This window comes from Carcharhinus amblyrhynchos, chromosome 11 (assembly GCF_965287045.1).
Source record: "Carcharhinus amblyrhynchos chromosome 11, sCarAmb.v2.hapA, whole genome shotgun sequence".
Taxonomy (NCBI): Eukaryota; Metazoa; Chordata; class Chondrichthyes; order Carcharhiniformes; family Carcharhinidae; genus Carcharhinus; species Carcharhinus amblyrhynchos.
Genome location: NC_137334.1, coordinates 81,792,053 through 81,808,679, shown reverse-complemented (window position 1 = coordinate 81,808,679; position 16,627 = coordinate 81,792,053). Strand labels below are relative to the sequence as shown.

At 40.4% G+C, this 16,627-nt stretch overlaps 1 protein-coding gene across 1 annotated transcript in view; it reads left to right on the top strand.

Annotated features, from left to right (window-relative positions):
- Positions 1 to 16,627, top strand: part of LOC145350293 (ras-related protein O-RAL) — a 59,041-nt gene that overhangs the window by 28,434 nt on the left and 13,980 nt on the right. Inside the window, exons 2-3 of the mRNA XM_080199478.1 lie at positions 4,572 to 4,736; positions 11,046 to 11,254. Of these exons, the coding sequence (XP_080055604.1) occupies positions 4,623 to 4,736; positions 11,046 to 11,254 (323 nt within the window). The 5' untranslated portion in view covers positions 4,572 to 4,622. The remainder of the gene's footprint in view (positions 1 to 4,571; positions 4,737 to 11,045; positions 11,255 to 16,627) is intronic.

The following is a 16,627-nucleotide window of genomic DNA, read 5'->3' as shown; positions in this document are numbered from 1 at the left end:
CTCCAGACGGTACAGTAAGTGAGGTTTTGATAGCCAAGTTCCGCACACATGAGGACGGTCTCAACAGGGATCTTGGGTTCATGTCGCACTATCTGTAACCCCCGTGACTTGCCTGGGTTTGCAAAACCTCACTTACTGTACTGTCTGGAGACAATACACATCTCTTTAAACTGTGATCAGTGCTCCTACCACTCACATTATCAGCCACTTCAGGTCTTGAACAGCAGGTTAGGTGTAAGGATTCGCATTTTAATCAGTAATCTCTAAACTGTCTGTGCTTTATATGCTCTGTCTGAGGCCAGAACTCTCCATTCACCTGACGAAGAGGCTGTCCCCTCGAAAGCTAGTGAGAATATTATCAAATAAATAGGTTGGACTAAAACCTGGTGTTGTCAGACTTTTTACTGTGTTCAGTTTTTGGTCAGTGCTTAGCCCCAGGATATTGATCCCCTTGTTCTCCAATGCCTCTTTAATATGTCTAATCCTAGAATTCAATGTCACTGCATGTCAGGGGATGATTAATTAGATTCTGTCTTGTTAAAGACAGTCATTGCCTGGCACTTGTGTGGGGGGAATGTTACTTGCAATTCACCAGGCTAAGCCTGAATGTTGTCCAGGTCTTGATGCATATTCTGTCTGAGCAGTTGCAAATTGTATTGAATGTTGTACAGTCATCAACAAACTTCTGAACTTACGATGGAGTCATTGAAACAGCTGGTTATTAAAATAATTGAAACTGGCTGAACCTAAGCCTAACCTGTGTAGCTTCTACAGCATTGTCCTGGGAGTAATTTATGGTTGTGACTGCTGTATCAAAACTTAAGCTTTAATATTGAGCATAGCACACTTTTTTCAAGAGTTGTTTGTCTTGCGGTAGAATATTTTAACTGTTGGAGCTTCATATGCTCTTTTCCAGTCACAAACCCAGTGCCCTATTTAGGGATGGGTTGAAGCAGTAGCAAACTGAATCTGCTACTTCAGGTATAGTGCTATAGAATTACTGCGTTCACCAGGGATCAGTGCTGGGACACTTTTTTAAATGTAACTGGTTTGATTAGTTTGCAGATGATGCATAGGTTGGTGGAATCTCAAAGCAATGAAAACTATTTGAGGATATAGATGGGTTGGAGTTTAATTTGGACAAATGGGAGGTAATGCATTTTGGAAGGTCTAATACAGATGGAAAATATAGAACCGTTGAGTATTGATAGGCAGAGGGATCTGGCTGTACAGGTACACAGGTCACTGAAAATGAGAACACAGGTGAAGAAGGTAGTCAAGAAGCATATGGCATGCTTACCTTCATTGGTTGGGGCATTGAGTTTAAAAATTGGCAAGTCATGTTGCAGCTTTATAGAATCTTAGTTAGACCGCACTTGGAAAGTAGTATTTAATTCTGGTCACCTCACTACCAGAAGGATGTGGAGGCTTCAGAGTACCAAAAAGATTTACCAGGATGTTGCCTGCAATGGAGGGCATTAGCTATGAGGAGAAGTTGGAGAAGCTTGGTTCATTCTCATTGGAACTGCATGGACAGAGTAGATAGTCAGAAGCTTTTTCCCCAGGGTGGAGGAGTCAGTTATTAGGGAGCATAAGTTTAAGGTGTGAGGGGCAAGGTTTAAGAGATGTACAAGGCAAGTTTTTAATGATGTGGAGATGCTGGTGTTGGGCTGGGGTAAACACAGTAAGATGTCTCAACACCAGGTTAAAGTCCAACCAGTTTATTTGGTAGTAAACCCACAAGTTTTCAGGTTAGCTGTAAAGTTGTGCATTCTAATCAGTATTCTGTAAAATGTGCGTCTTTTATATGCCCTTCTCTGATCAGAACTTTCCACACACCTGACGAAGGAACAGCGTTTCCAAAAGCTTGTGGGTTTACTGTCAAATAAACTGGTTGGACTTTAAACTGGTGTTGAGACTTCTTACTGCAAGTTTTTTTTAAGAGTTGGGTGCCTGGAATTTGCTGCTGGGGGAGGTAGTGGAAGCAGATACAGTAGTGAGTTTAAGGGCATCTTGAAATAGAGGGATATGGTCCCTGAAGGATAGGGGCTTTTAGTTCAGTCAGGCAGCATGGTGCAGGCTTGGAGAACCGAAGGGCCTGTTCCTGTGCTGTAATTTGTGTCCTTTACTGCATGGAAGTTCTGTACCCTGTTTTAATTATGAAAGTTTCAAAATAATATGCTTATCATTAAAATTGTTTTCCTAATTTAAATTCAAGGCTAATGAGGTGATAATTTGTGCTGTAGCATTTGGTTATAACTTGAAACTTCTGTCACCCAAGGTTTAAAAATGTTTAGGCATTCAGTAAAGTTAACATTTTGGCTGATGTACTAATTTCAGTGAGCCTGAAGAGCAGTCTCTGTGTCACTTCTACTTTGACAATGAATCTTCTGATCACCTTGGACCCAGTTGAGTGGTGGTATGCTTTTAAAAAGCATTTAGACAGTTACATCAGTAAGATGGGTATAGAGGGATATGGGCCAAATGCTGGCAATTGGGACCAGCTTCATCCCTTCTTTTAAAAAAAAGGCAGCATGGACAAGTTGGGGCCAAAGGGCCTGTTTTCATGCTGTAAACCTCCTCAGACTCCTTTTTTTTTTGCTGGAAATTGTTCAGATCTCATTTAGAGTTCCTCACTACTTTTTTTTGTTTTAAATATACAAAATTAATAGGTTTTGCTCAGACTTTGGCAATGACTGGAAAAGTATTTAAAAAAAAATCCCAACCCTTCTTTCAGTTTGCTTGCCTTGTCCTGATGCTGTTTCCCACCCCCCTGCCCCAATACTGTGAATCTTTGTCAGTAAATGAATCTGGCAATTAATTTTCACTTGGAACCATCTATTTCAAAATCACTGGTGTACAGTATGTGGATAAACTGGACAACTTAAGTGGAGGAGATTTGATAAAGATGTTTAAAATTGTGAGTAAGGAGAAACTTGCCAATAGGTGAAAGGTTAGTTGAAGGGTTTGGTTTAGCTCAGTTGGTTGGATGGCTGGTTTGTGATAGAGTATCAGTAAAAGTGAAGGCCCTGCCTTCTCAGTCTGGCTCCTCACCCTGAGCCTATGGTCATCTGGGACTATGAACATTTTATCTTTTTTTACTTAGTAACCAGAATATTTGCAATTGGCTGAAGAATCAGTGGAAGAAAAGCTTTTTATAAAGCAGGTGGTAAAAGTAGATCCATTGTTATCCTTCAAAAGGGAAGTGGGTGAATATTTGTTTGGAGGAACAAAATATAAGGCTGTGGGAAAGAATGGATGACTGGGATGAGCCAGATTACTCTTCTGAAGAAGTGTAGACTTGATGGACTGAATGGCCTCCTCCCATGCTGTTTAAATCCATGGTTTAGCATTTCTCATGTGAAGGACACCACAACACCATTTTACAATGCAGTGGGGGGAAAAACTGAATTTCAAAGGTGCATTTAACTTGTCATTTCTTGTATGTACTTACTGTTCCTTGACACTACTTCAAACTTTTTATGGGTAGGTGATTCAAATTTCTACCTGCAGAAATTATCTCGATTTAAGCCCTGCCTCCCTGTTTACTTCTCAGCAATTTGTGTACATTGACACTAAAGTAAATATTGACTTCACTTTTGCAGTTAGAATTTTAATTTAATTATATTTTGATAAGCATTTCAATTCATAAACTATTTTAAATAACTTGACATTTCTGCATTTTATGCTATATGCCACTGTACTTAATTTGTGTTGATTAATTGTAAAACAAAAGACACATGTCATATTGTATAATGTTAAGCCATAGTTCAAAGCTTGTTTGCATAGTGGAAGTGTTTTTAGTGTCTTTGATAAACAAACAGAACGTGCACAGCCTTAAAGTCAATGTTTAGATCGTTTCCATTGTAATTCCAAAAGTGCGTTGAATTATAAGAGCACTGTTTTTATACAGAAGGTGGTGGGTGCCTGGAACTCGCTGGGAGATTGTCATGTCTGCTTCCACTGTGACTTTTAAGGGGTGTCTTGACAAATACATGAATAGGATGGGAATAGAGGGATATGGTCCCTGGAAGGGTAGGGAATTTTAGTTCAGTTGGACAGCATAGTTGGTGCAAGCTGTAATTTTCTTTAATCCTTGTACTTTCACAGAATTTCCCACTTGATTCAGCTATCAGTTCTCTGGTACATATTGGAAAATGGACTCAACTTTCTTAATTTATGTTGAAAACTTCGTATCTTTTCTAGTTTATAACTCATCTGTTTTTTTCTATGCATGCATGATCAAGTAAGCATGACTACCAGGGTAAACTAATTACTTCTGTTTCCTGAACTTCTTCATTTGTATGGTTAATCCCAAGTTAACTGGGACAAATAACATGCCAGCATGTTTCCATTCTATAACAAAACATTTAACTACATAAAATTGTCCCGAGGAAATGAAGGAGTGAGTTTCGTTTTATGGTAGGGAATCTAATCTGTGCTGCTTCATAACTTGAATATTAACATAGCTGAAATGTTGCTGCCCCCTTGTTTGTTTTGAGGCAGGAGAAAAAGTGACCTGACCTAATCTCATGTTTAAAAACTAATCAAAATGTTTGTTTCATACACAGCCAAACCTGTCAATCAAGTACTGCTTATCCATTTGACAATCTGGTCTAAACATGGCAGCTAACAAGAACAAGAATCAGAGCTCGTTGGCACTGCACAAAGTGATTATGGTGGGCAGTGGTGGTGTAGGCAAGTCAGCACTAACATTGCAGTTCATGTATGATGAGGTAAGAGAATATCTTATTCAAGCTAATATTTTTTAAAGGGCAATCTATTTATTTGGGATGGCAAATGCAGAGGGTATAACATGCAACAATTTGGCAGTTGCCTCAGGTAGAAGTATCAAGTACTGTGTAGACCAAATCTTTACATATTTTATAAAGGGGCCTGTTCTTTTTATACATGTGTACAATCCTGTAGTGCAGGCTCATCAAGCCTGCAGAGATGACAATTTCACCTGGGCCCTATCCCCACATTTGCACTAATCCCCATGACACTAAGGGCAATTTAACGTGGCCAATCAATCTAACCTGCACATCTTTGGACTGTGGGAGGAAACCCATGCAGACAGTGACAGAACATGCCAACTCCATACACACAAGTCATCCTAGGCTGGAATTGAATTGAGGTCCCTGGTCTTTACATGCCTCTAAGATGATTGGAGGATTAGATAGGGTGTACAGTGAGAGCCTTTTTCCTCAGATGGAGATGGCTAGTACAAGGGGATACATCTTTAAATTGAGGGGTGATAGATATAGGACAGATGTCAGAGGTAGGTTCTTTACTCAGTAGTAAGGGTGTGGAATGCCCTGCCTGCAACAGTAGTGGTCTTGCCAACATTAAGGGCATTTTAAATGGTCATTGGATAAGCATATATGGATAATATTGGTATAGTGTTGGTTAGATGGGCTTTAGATTGGTTTCACAGATTGGCGCAACATCGAGGGCCAAAAGGCCTGTACTGAGCTGTAATGGCATTGTGAGGCAGCATTGTTAAATACTGTGCCACCATGCTACCTGGGTAGGAGCATAGAAAGACATTTTATTTTAAATTTGCAAGTTAGGAAACAGGGAAGCAAGGAATGTTTAGCATGTGTATATATTTAGTCCTTCAATCTGAACGATTTTACATTTTGTTACAATAGGAGCTTGAAGCATAAATTAGTGATTCTTTGTCCTTTTGAATTTGCATACAATTGATACTGAAATTTTCCTGCATACCATCACCATATATCATGCCTTGAAGGTGAAAACTGCTCCTGTAAATTGCATCCTGCCATGAACCTCAAGGAACACATCAGGTTATGTTTGCAATACTATTTAGAAATGTTATTTCTTCTGCACAAACTGTTTCCTTGAAACCAGCAAATTTGGAGCAGAACTACTGTCCTTTTTCTAAGCAGTTATTCCCTTGAATAACTTCTTGCCCCTGTTATTCATGAAGGCCCTGCCTTCTCAACCTTGCCCCTTGCCTGAGTTGTGATGAACCTCTAGTTAATTCACCACCAACTAGCTCTTCTCCTTAAAGGGTAAATTTACCTTTTTTACCTTTACCCCTGTCCTCTACATGATGGTTTTGGAACTGCCTGGAGTGTTCCCCCTGCTCTCTCATTCGATAGCTGCTATTTACATAAGTGTCTAAATGTTGTCAGCTTCTGCCTTTAAATTATGATTTACTTTTTAATATTACTTGGTAATAAGCACAGCCTGACATATTTTTCTTTACATTTTCTAATCTGAATATAACAAGTGTGTATATACACACCATGGACCTGATTTTTACCATTTTCATTCGAAGTGCTGAATCTCAGCTTAATTCAGATCTGTCTTAGAAATCTGCTGTAAGGCACCCCCATACAGTCAGTCTGGGGAAAAAAAATTGTGGGTCCCATTCATGCTGTGGGTGGGGCTTAATGTGGCCAAAACAATTGGAGCTCTGAACTGCACATGCACAGTTAGGGGGGAAAAAATTTGAAAAAGTCCATCCCTGTCAGATTGCTCCCAGGCCATAAATGGCCCAGGAAAGACCAGCAGGAGCGATGATGTGTGCACACAGCAGTGCCCCCCTGCCTTATTCACCCCCACACTGCCCGCAGAGTGGCAGCAGACCCACTGTCTCTGCTGCTACTACGGGTTGGGGAGCCATCAGGAGGTCTGAACTTGTTCTGACCAGTCGCTGGAGCACCTGATTCAGACATTTATTCAGCAACTTCATTTTGGCACGATTCCAGATCGGTGAACATGGCAGTAAAGGGGGAAATGTTGATAAAGTTGAGTAGGCAGTTCATTAATTCAATTGAAATACATGTAAATGCATTTAAATTGCCATTGCACCTGTTATGGGCACAAATCGGATCTCCGCCATTCCTGAGTTTCAGTAAAGTGGCCTTCTGTGTGGACATAGGCATGTTAATAGCCTCACACCCGTCTTTATCATGTTTTCGTGACGTGATTGTAAAATAGTGCCCCGTGTCCCATACACATTACTTGCAGCAAAATCTATATATTGGCTTGTAACTTTATATTGTTGCAAGTATACAGTTGATGGCTTCTGAGAGGGATATTCATTTTTCGTGAATTTTCTGCATATGGAGGGCACGAGTGTTTGCATACAGTTTGCTTGGTGTCTGCATTAGGCAATAGCAGATAACTATACAGTAAAGCTGGCTTAGCTTTGATTTGCTTCTTCAGAAGAGCACCCTCTGCTGTTACTGACATAAAAAAATTGTGTACCATTTCCTCAGTTATGGTCTGCCTGATCACTGGTGTGAAATTAAGGAGATAACTTTGTATGCACCCACAAACAACTGGATTTAAATGGCCCAGTCTCATTTATATAGGATCCTTTTAGGATTTGAAAATATATATTTTTGCATAATATTATGCATTGTGAATGAACATAATTTTTATGATAGCGTGGCAGTGTATATAATGGTTTTTCAGCAGATGTTTGAGTGCAACTCTCCAAGTGTCAATTTAGTATTTTTAAAATCCAGAATTTCTCAAATGAAGATGAGGAATGGCCATATGTTCTATTTAAAGTCATTCTGTTGATGACTTCCCTTAATACTTCAGTAGTGTCTAAAAATTTCTTTACTGTACTTTTTTCCTCCCCCCCATTCAGCTGATTATTCCAATATTTGTCATTTTCCAAGTCATATCTAATATGTTTAAAGTTTCTTTCCTTAAACACATTGGCTAGTCCCATCTTAACCTCCAGTATCACTGACTCTAACCCTACTTAGCACCAAAAGTATGGATATGGTGGCTTTATAGTGGGTGCCAAGAACTGAACACTCTCTTGATGGGCTTGGTCCAAACTTCCATTAACCTCTTCTAATATAGATTAATTTCCCTTATGGATAAGGGATTATCATCTCATCCAAAAGGAATAGAACAGATAAATCAGCATCTTTTTTAGCCACCCAAAAGAATGTCGAACTCTTGCCATCTTCTAGCATCTACCTTCATAATAGCCAAACTGAAGCTGCCTGTATCCTGTGTAGTCATGATGTGGATGTGCCAGCATTGGACTGGGGTAAACACAGTAAAAAGTCTGACAACACCAGGTTAAGTCCAACTGATTTATTTGATAGTACACTCACTAGCTTTGGGGTTAGCCCCTTCGTCAGGTGAATGGAGAGGTCTGGCCTCAGAGCATATAAAGCACAGACGGTTTACAGATTACTGATTAGAATGTGAATCTTTACACCTAACCTGCTGTTCAAGTCTTAAAGTGGCCGACAATGTGAGTGGAAGGAGCACTGATCATAGGTTAAAGAGGTGTGTATTTACCTCATAAGAATAGGATATGGTGCTCGTCTTGTAGATCAACAGTTCCGATGCACCACAGCAAAAAACCACACCGATCTCCTCAAAACAAACACAGGACACGGTGAACAGAGTACCCTTCGTTGTCCAGTACTTCCCCGGAGCGAAGAAGCTACGACATCTTCTCCGGAGTCGTCAACATATCATTGATGAACATCTCGCCAGGGCCATCCCTACACCCCCACTTCTTGCTTTCAGACAACCACTCAACCTCAAACAGACCATTGTTTGCAGCAAACTACCCAGTCTTCAGGAGAACAGTGACCACAATACCACACAACCCTGCCACAGCAACCTCTGCAAGACCTGCTGGATCGTCGACACAGATGACATCACATGTGAGAATACCATCCACCAGGTACACGGTATATATTCTTGCAACTCAGCCAACATTGTCTATCTGATACATTGCAAGAAAGGATGTCCCGAGGCATGATACATTGGGGAGACCACGCAGACGCTACGACAACGGATGAATGAACATCGCTCGACAATCACCAGGCAAGACTGTTCCCTTCCTGTTGGCGAACACTTCAGTGGTCACAGGCATTCAGCCTCTGACCTTCGGGTAAGCATTCTCCAAGGCGGCCTTCACGATACACGATAGCGCAGAGTCGCTAAGCAGAGACTGAAAGCCAAGTTCCGCGCACGTGAGGACGGTCTCAACAAGGATCTTGGGTTCATGTCGCACTATCCGTAACCCCCGTGACTTGCCTGGGTTTGCAAAACCTCACTTACCGTACTGTCTGGAGACAATACACATCTCTTTAACCTGTGATCAGTGCTCCTCCCACTCATTGGCCACTTTAAGACTCAAGCAGCGGGTTAGGTGTAAAGATTCGCATTCTAATCAGTAATCTGTAAACTGTCTGTGCTTTATATGCTCTGTCTGAGGCCAGAACACTCCATTCACCTGACAAAGGGACTAACCCGAAAGCTAGTGAGTGTACTATCAAATAAATTGGTTGGACTTAAACCTGGTGTTGTCAGACTTTTTACTGTATCCTGTGTCTCAGGTTCTTGTCCATCATTTCTATGCTCGCTGACCTAAATTGACTCCCTGTCAAAAAGCAAATAAATCTGTCAATTCTCCTTTATTTATATAAAATATTCTCTCAGCATCTACCCTGCCAAGCCCCCCCTCAGAATTGTCTCAATTGTTATTGTGTCTCAGTAAAATCATCTCTCATTCTTCTGAACTCCAATGAATTTGGGCCCATTTGCTCAGCTTTCAATAGAAGACGACCCCTTTTATCCCAAGAATCAGCTTGGTGAATACTCTCAACTGGTTTGATATGAGTACATCTCTCAAACTGTTCACAGTACAGTGATTAGTACTGCTGCTCACCGTGCCAGGGACCCAGGTTCAATTCCAGGCTGGGGTCACTAGAGTTTGCATGTTCTCCCTGTGTCTGCATGGGTTTCCTCCAGGTGCTCCAGTTTCCTCTGTCCAAAAATGTGCAGTGTTAGATGGCCATGCTAAATTGCTCTTTGGTGTCAAGGGGACTAGTTAAGGTCAATGCATGGGGGTAGGGTGTAGGGTTAGATTGTGGTTGGTGCAGACTTGATTTGTGGTTGGCTGCCTCCTGCACTGTAGGATTCTGTTATTCTACTCCTAGATGCAGTCTTGCCCTGTTCAGCTATAGCAAGACTTTCCTACTTTTTATATTCTATCCCCCTTTAAATAAAGGCTAACATTCCACCTGTGTTCCTAATTGTCTGTTGTACAGGCAATTGATGACTTTACATGATGCATGTACTAAGACAGCAAGATCCCAGTGTACCTAGCATATTCTCATTTTAAGCAATCTGCTTTTCTATTCTTTCTACCAAAGTGGCAAATCTCATGTTCCACATTATGCTCTATTTACCAAACCTTTGCCTACTCACTTAACTTGCATCCCTTTCTGTTCTACCTTTGTTGGTAAAGCCTTCTAGCTGCCACATCTTGTTTTGTTGATCCACCCCAAATTGTGTCTGCCTTTTCTTCACCATTTTTAACCTTGTGAAAACACATCTATAAAGCTTTTGCCTAGTTTTCCCTGTTCTCCTGCAAAGCATTGACTCTTGTTTTCTCCTGTGGAAGGCATGGGACAATTTTCTACATGAAAGACACTATCTAAATCCAAGTTGTTAAATAAAGCTTTATTTTTGAAGTAGCACCACTGTCTTCAAGTATCAAAGTATTTTCAACCCTATTATTAACATGCTGGTTGGTATGTATTGCAACATGCTTTGCCAAATCAAACATGAAAACATACAATTAAACTGGATTGAATACTGTCTTCCCCTACTTATGGTTAAATTAAGGCAGCAATTAGTTAAGGTATACAGTCTAAAGGTGCTAGGATTATTATTATTATTTTCTCTTTCCCCCCTCCCCAAAAAATAAACAGGTTGTTCTAAGGGAGCAGAATGGAAGGTATAACAAACTTCATGTTACTGATAAAGCTATTCAGAAATATCACTCTTGCTATGAAGGATTTGAGCGGTATGTACAAGGGTGAAAACAAATTTTGGCCTACTGCTGGTACACTCATAAAACCATCCACTGCAGTCAAGTCCTGAAAGGTACACATGAAACTATACTCCAGCAAACAACCTAATTCCCTCACCTAAAAAGGAATGATATTAAAATGGAGAAGGTTAAAATCTTTCAAATGTGTTCGATTTTATTATTATGCTCTTTTTATCTTTCCTTTCAGTTCGTTGAAGACTACGAGCCTACTAAAGCCGACAGTTATAGGAAAAAAGTTGTTCTGGATGGTGAGGAGGTCCAGATAGACATCTTGGATACTGCTGGACAGGAAGACTATGCAGCTATACGGGATAATTACTTCCGCAGTGGGGAGGGCTTTCTCTGTGTCTTTTCAATAACTGAGCAGGAATCATTTACAGCCACTGTAGAATTTAGGTAAGGTTTTTTTGGTGACTGGCTTTGACTTTGTATTTGATTTTGGGCAGCACTTTTATCTTTCTTGCCACTTTGAAACATTAGTTATGGATTTCTGAATTTGCAAGTATTGTATGTTGTGTACTAACATTGCACCATGGAGCAGTATAAAATTACTGCTTCCTCGTTTTTTTGAGATTTGTTTCCTCAAAAATCGAGGATGTTTCTATCCTCACCCAATCTTTGCATCTTCTAATTGAAAGGACCCATAGGCCGATCATACCTAATCAATTTTTTGTAGATCACATACCACCTTCTCATCACATCTCCTCATTTTGTTTCTTCAGGAGTTTGGTCAGTTGTCTCGAACCTATCTGTGCTTTCTTTTTTCCATTATGTTTTGATCTTTTTTCCTGAACTGTATTGCACTTTCAGTTGAAAGTTAGATCCCCATTGTTTCTTAATGTGACTTTCTCAGGTGTTGAAACCCTTCCAAATATTTGTTTTTTTAATATTTGACATTGAATCCCCATGCCACATTTCAGTCTCTGGCAGGTGTTGGTGGAAGGGATTGGTGCTTCTCCAAAATCTACATGCAGAATGTGTTTGCCCTATATGAAGATCACTGTTCCCATTCATTATCATACCTTTTTTTAAACTTGAATTCAGATGGCATGGGGTGTTTCAAGTTTGCACAGTGGTAAGAGTTTAACTGGTCCAAACCAAGTAGCCTACCAAATCGGAACATTGTTAAACTTGCTGTTGGAAGAAAGAGCTGCTGCTTTTCTGATATAGTGCTTTCAAAGACAAAAAATAGTAATGTTTTATGTTTTTCTTCTGAAATTTTGCCCTCTTGAGAATATGATACAGACTGAGAGAATAAATGGAGAAGCCTTGATGGCAGTGCAGAATTTTCTCAAGATTGGTGTCTGCAGGAATTGGCAATGTGTTGTGCAGTGCACTAGCGATGTTTTCTTTTGCTATGTAGCTCTGCATCAGTGTTAAAGGGACCATGCAGTACAGGCAGCAAACAGAGGTTAAATAGAACATTGGCTTGTGACACCCTGCTACCAACTTCATCCTTTGAATCATAGAATTCCTAACAGTGCAGAAGGAGGCCATTCAGCCCACTGATTCTGCACTGACCACAATCCAATTGGGCCCCGTCCCCATAACCCCATGCATTTACCCTAGTTAGTCCCCCTGATACTGCAGGGCAATTTAGCATTGCCAACCTACCTAAACCGCACATCTTTGCATAATGGCTTTGCACATCTTTTTTCCTAAAGTAGTTACATTTTTTATGTAGTTTTGGAATACATTCTGCCCATCTCCATTTTGTTTTTGCAGTCCTCTATTTTTCTACTTGGGCCCCTAATTGTTTCTCTCGACATTTTTCACTACTGTCAGGACTATGCAATTCTCTACCCCCTCTCAATAGACAACGTTCAGCATTTTTTAAGCTATTGGCACACATTTGCATGGTGTAATGCACAATTCCTCTGTCCAAGAAACCAAGCTTGACAAGCTGCCTGCTGCAAACACCCTGAATGAAAATAAACTGAATTGATTTCAGATTTTCCAGGCGCTACAATTACTCCCTTTGATTTACTATGCCCTCTGCATTGAAGTTCAAAAGGTTTTTTAAAGATCAGGCCCCAGGCTAAAGATGGCAGATGTTGAAAACATTTATATAGACTTCAAGATCAAATATTGTCCTTCCTACCAGTCCACTTCATGCTTCAATGCTTGTTGCTGCCTGCGTTTTCTAGTAGCTCTGTTTTATAACCATCTTTGTGTAGCAGATTGGATGGAGGTATATTAGTGGCGCATTGGATCTTTATTGTGTAAAGCTATTTTCATGTTGGGTAAAAAAATGTCACCAGCTCCTAATAATTCTTGGACAGTATGTGACAAAGTACTGGATTTGTGTAATCTTGTCTGAACTATTGAAGTTGTTACATGGTTCGTGTTAATGGTTAAGAGGTGAGTATTGGTTAGGGGAACTCCCTGCCCCTCTGAATATAGAATCTCTCTCGTCCATCGAAATTAATACTTCACAACACTCAGTACACACTGAAGTCTCCTCTTAGGTTGAGGGAGCTAGGTCTCTTCTCCCTGGAGAGATGAAAGTTGAGAGGTGACCTGATAAAGGTTTATAAAATGTTGAGAGGAATAGATAGGGTGGATTCTCGGAGGCTGTTTCCCAGGGCTGAAATGGTCGCTGCGAGAGGACACAGGTTTAAGGTGCTGGGGAGCAAGTACAGAGGAGATATTAGGGGTAAGTTTTTCACTTGGAGGGTGGTGAGTGAGTGGAATCGGCTGCCATCGGTGGTGGTAGAGGCAAACTTGCTGGGGCCTATTAAAAGACTTCTGGATGAGTACACGGGATTTAATGCAGATTGTTCTATGGCCTGGTAGGCATGGATATGATCGGTGCAACTTGTGGGCCGAAGGGCCTGTTTTGTGCTGTAGCGTTCTATGTACATTATGTTCAAGTTTTTAGCCTGTGGCTTGATCTCAGAGGCAAGTGTGCTATTACTAATGAATCAAACTGGTGTTGCATAACAAAGGGTTATTTATCCTGTTAAATTCCAGAACAAACTCGTGCACAAGGAAAATACTTATTGTTTAGTTATGTTCCATAACCAGATAATGGCATGAGTGTCTTCATTTATTAAAAAGAAGCATTGTAATCAAGATGTTCAAACTATAAATTTGAAGTTTTAATTACTCCATGTGAAACATTTGAAATTGAAAAGGCAGGACCTGTTCCACTTAAGTTTTGGCTGTTTTAATAGCTGAAGCAGCATCCTTGGAATTGATACAAATTAGAAATGTGCTCCTTGCATGTAGGTGAGCGAATTATTACAAATGCATTTGCATGTGATTACATTACTCATAGACATACAGGATGTGATGTATATCAATATAATTGCTTTCAGCTGAATTTGGTTATGAACCAGTGGCCTTTGAGTGTGATATTGGCTCCAACTATCTGTTCTAAATCGGTTTAAAACAAATTTTTGATTTGAGATTCATTTGTTGACTCCATATCATTGCTACTGATTTCATTCCCCTCCCTGATCATACTTCTGGGCATCAGTTAAGTTTTTGGCCCCTATCCTGCACACTGAAGACAGCTTGCTCCTACCTTTTTTATGGCATTGCCTGTTTCTTTTCCCATCTTGGTTCATCTACTGAACCTTCATCTGTTGTGTGATTTACTTAATAGTCACAAGTAAGGCTTACATTAACACTGCAATGAAGTTGTGTGAAATTCCCCTAGTCGCCACAGTCTGGCGCCTGTTCAGACTGGTCAATGCACCTAACCAACACGTCTTTCAGAGTGTGGGAGGAAACCGAAGCACCTGGAGGAAATACACACAGACACTGAATAGACTCAGCACAGACAGTGACCCCAAGCTGGGAATCAAACCCTGGTCCCTGGTGCTGTGAAGCAGTAGTGGTAACCACTGTGCTACCATTCTGCAAGAAGAAATTAGATATAGCTCTTGGAATTCAAGGAATATGGGTGTTTGGGGGGGGGGGGGGGGAGGCGGGCGGCGGGGAGGTAGGACCAAGATATTGAATTTTATGATCAGCCATGATCAAAATGAATGGCGAAGCAGGCACAAAGGGCTGAATGACCTGCCCCTTCTAATTTCTATGTCACCTGCACACTGTTCTCCTGCCCAGCCACCCTCATGCATGCTGTGAACTTAACTGATTCAAAACTGTGGTGCCATATCCTGGCCTGCACCAAGTCCTGCACAACTGCTACACTGTCCTTCATGACTAACATTTGCTCCTGGCCCCATAATGCCAGTTTTTATCCATGTTTAAATCCCCATTACTAATACTTTTCAAACCCCACAGTATCTTTATGCTTCTGAAAACAGCTGGGCTTTGCTATTGGCAAAGGATGTGTTTTTGAGCTGTGTCTTTATCATTTATTCAAGCTTTCCTTTTTGCAATATCAATGTGGTAACTTCCCATGAAAACTTGAGTCAAGTTTATAACATTGCCATGTAATCTTCTGCTGTTCATGTCATACAATCTCCCTTTTACTCTGTCCCCCTCAAAACAGAAACACATTTGGATTATTTTTGTAGATAATTGTGCTTTATTGCATTGAAGTTCAACTTTGTACTCATTTTTATTATGAATAAATATTTGTCATCTATTCTGCATTTTCTGGAAATTATATCCTTAAGAAATGAGTGCTTTTTAAATGCATTTTTAATGTCTTTTTTTTATAATGTGTGCATTATCTTAGGAGCACTGTGTTAATGAATGGCTCAGTTGAATTTTGGATTCACTGCAGGTTCTACTTATGAAATGGTTCTTGTGTTTTTTTTTGTTTCCTTCAGTTTTCTCCTGCATCCACAAAATATATGGGTACAAATTTAGTCAATTGAAACTGCTCTCAGCTTTTGAATATGTTGCTGGGAGATGTGTTGTCTGTCAGATTGATGCTAGAAGGCCACGGAGGCTCAACAAAGTAAGGAACTTTTAAGATGTGTTCAGTACAGACTGCAAACCTATTCTGCATAGTCGCCTGCATGAATGCTCAACCATGCAAAGTGCTCAATTCACTTTCAATGCTGCTGATAAATCACTAAATTTACAACATTTCCTCCCCCTTTAAATCAAATATCCCCAATAGATTTAAACAAATATAACATGAACAATGATCAATAAGTCACGTGATTTTGGAGGTTTTCGTTCTCTGGTTGTCAGCAAACCTCAGTCACATGCTTCTTGTGGGCCTTTTGCTTGGCCCCAGTTGTAACCTCAGCTTTGTATGAATGTCAGTGGTTTTGAGCAGTATCAATGTTGTGACTAAAAGTTGATAGCAATTGAGATGTTTTTTCCCCAATCAGTTTCATTGTGGTCAGGTTTTCAGGAAGGTTCAGATCAGAACTCGGCTCAGTTGGATTTGGACTTATTGCAGGTTCTACTTGTGTAAGAGTTCTCCCCCACCAGCAGTTGGCCTGTATGCTGCCTCCAGATGACATTGTCTCAGGTTTGGATGGCCTATGAGACAGGTCTGGATTGTGCTATGATCTTGGCAGGAACCAATTTTTCTCTTGTAGCATTGTCTGCTGCCAAGGGTAAGTGACTGTTTTGCTTTGTTTTCCTGCCTTTCAATCTGACCTTGTTGCTTAAGGATTTCTTTACTTTTGATAAGTCAGATGCCTTCAGTAGTAATGCTGGAGAAATTTTTGTTGAGTGAACAATATTCCTGTACCTGTAGGAATTGGTTCAGATGTTTGGTCAATGAACTGTTTCCTGGTTGCCTATCCTGTGCTTCATCATTTGCATGAAACATTCTGTTAGTCTGTTCGTAGCAGGATGGTATGGTGTAGACCTAATATAGTTGTATGCTGT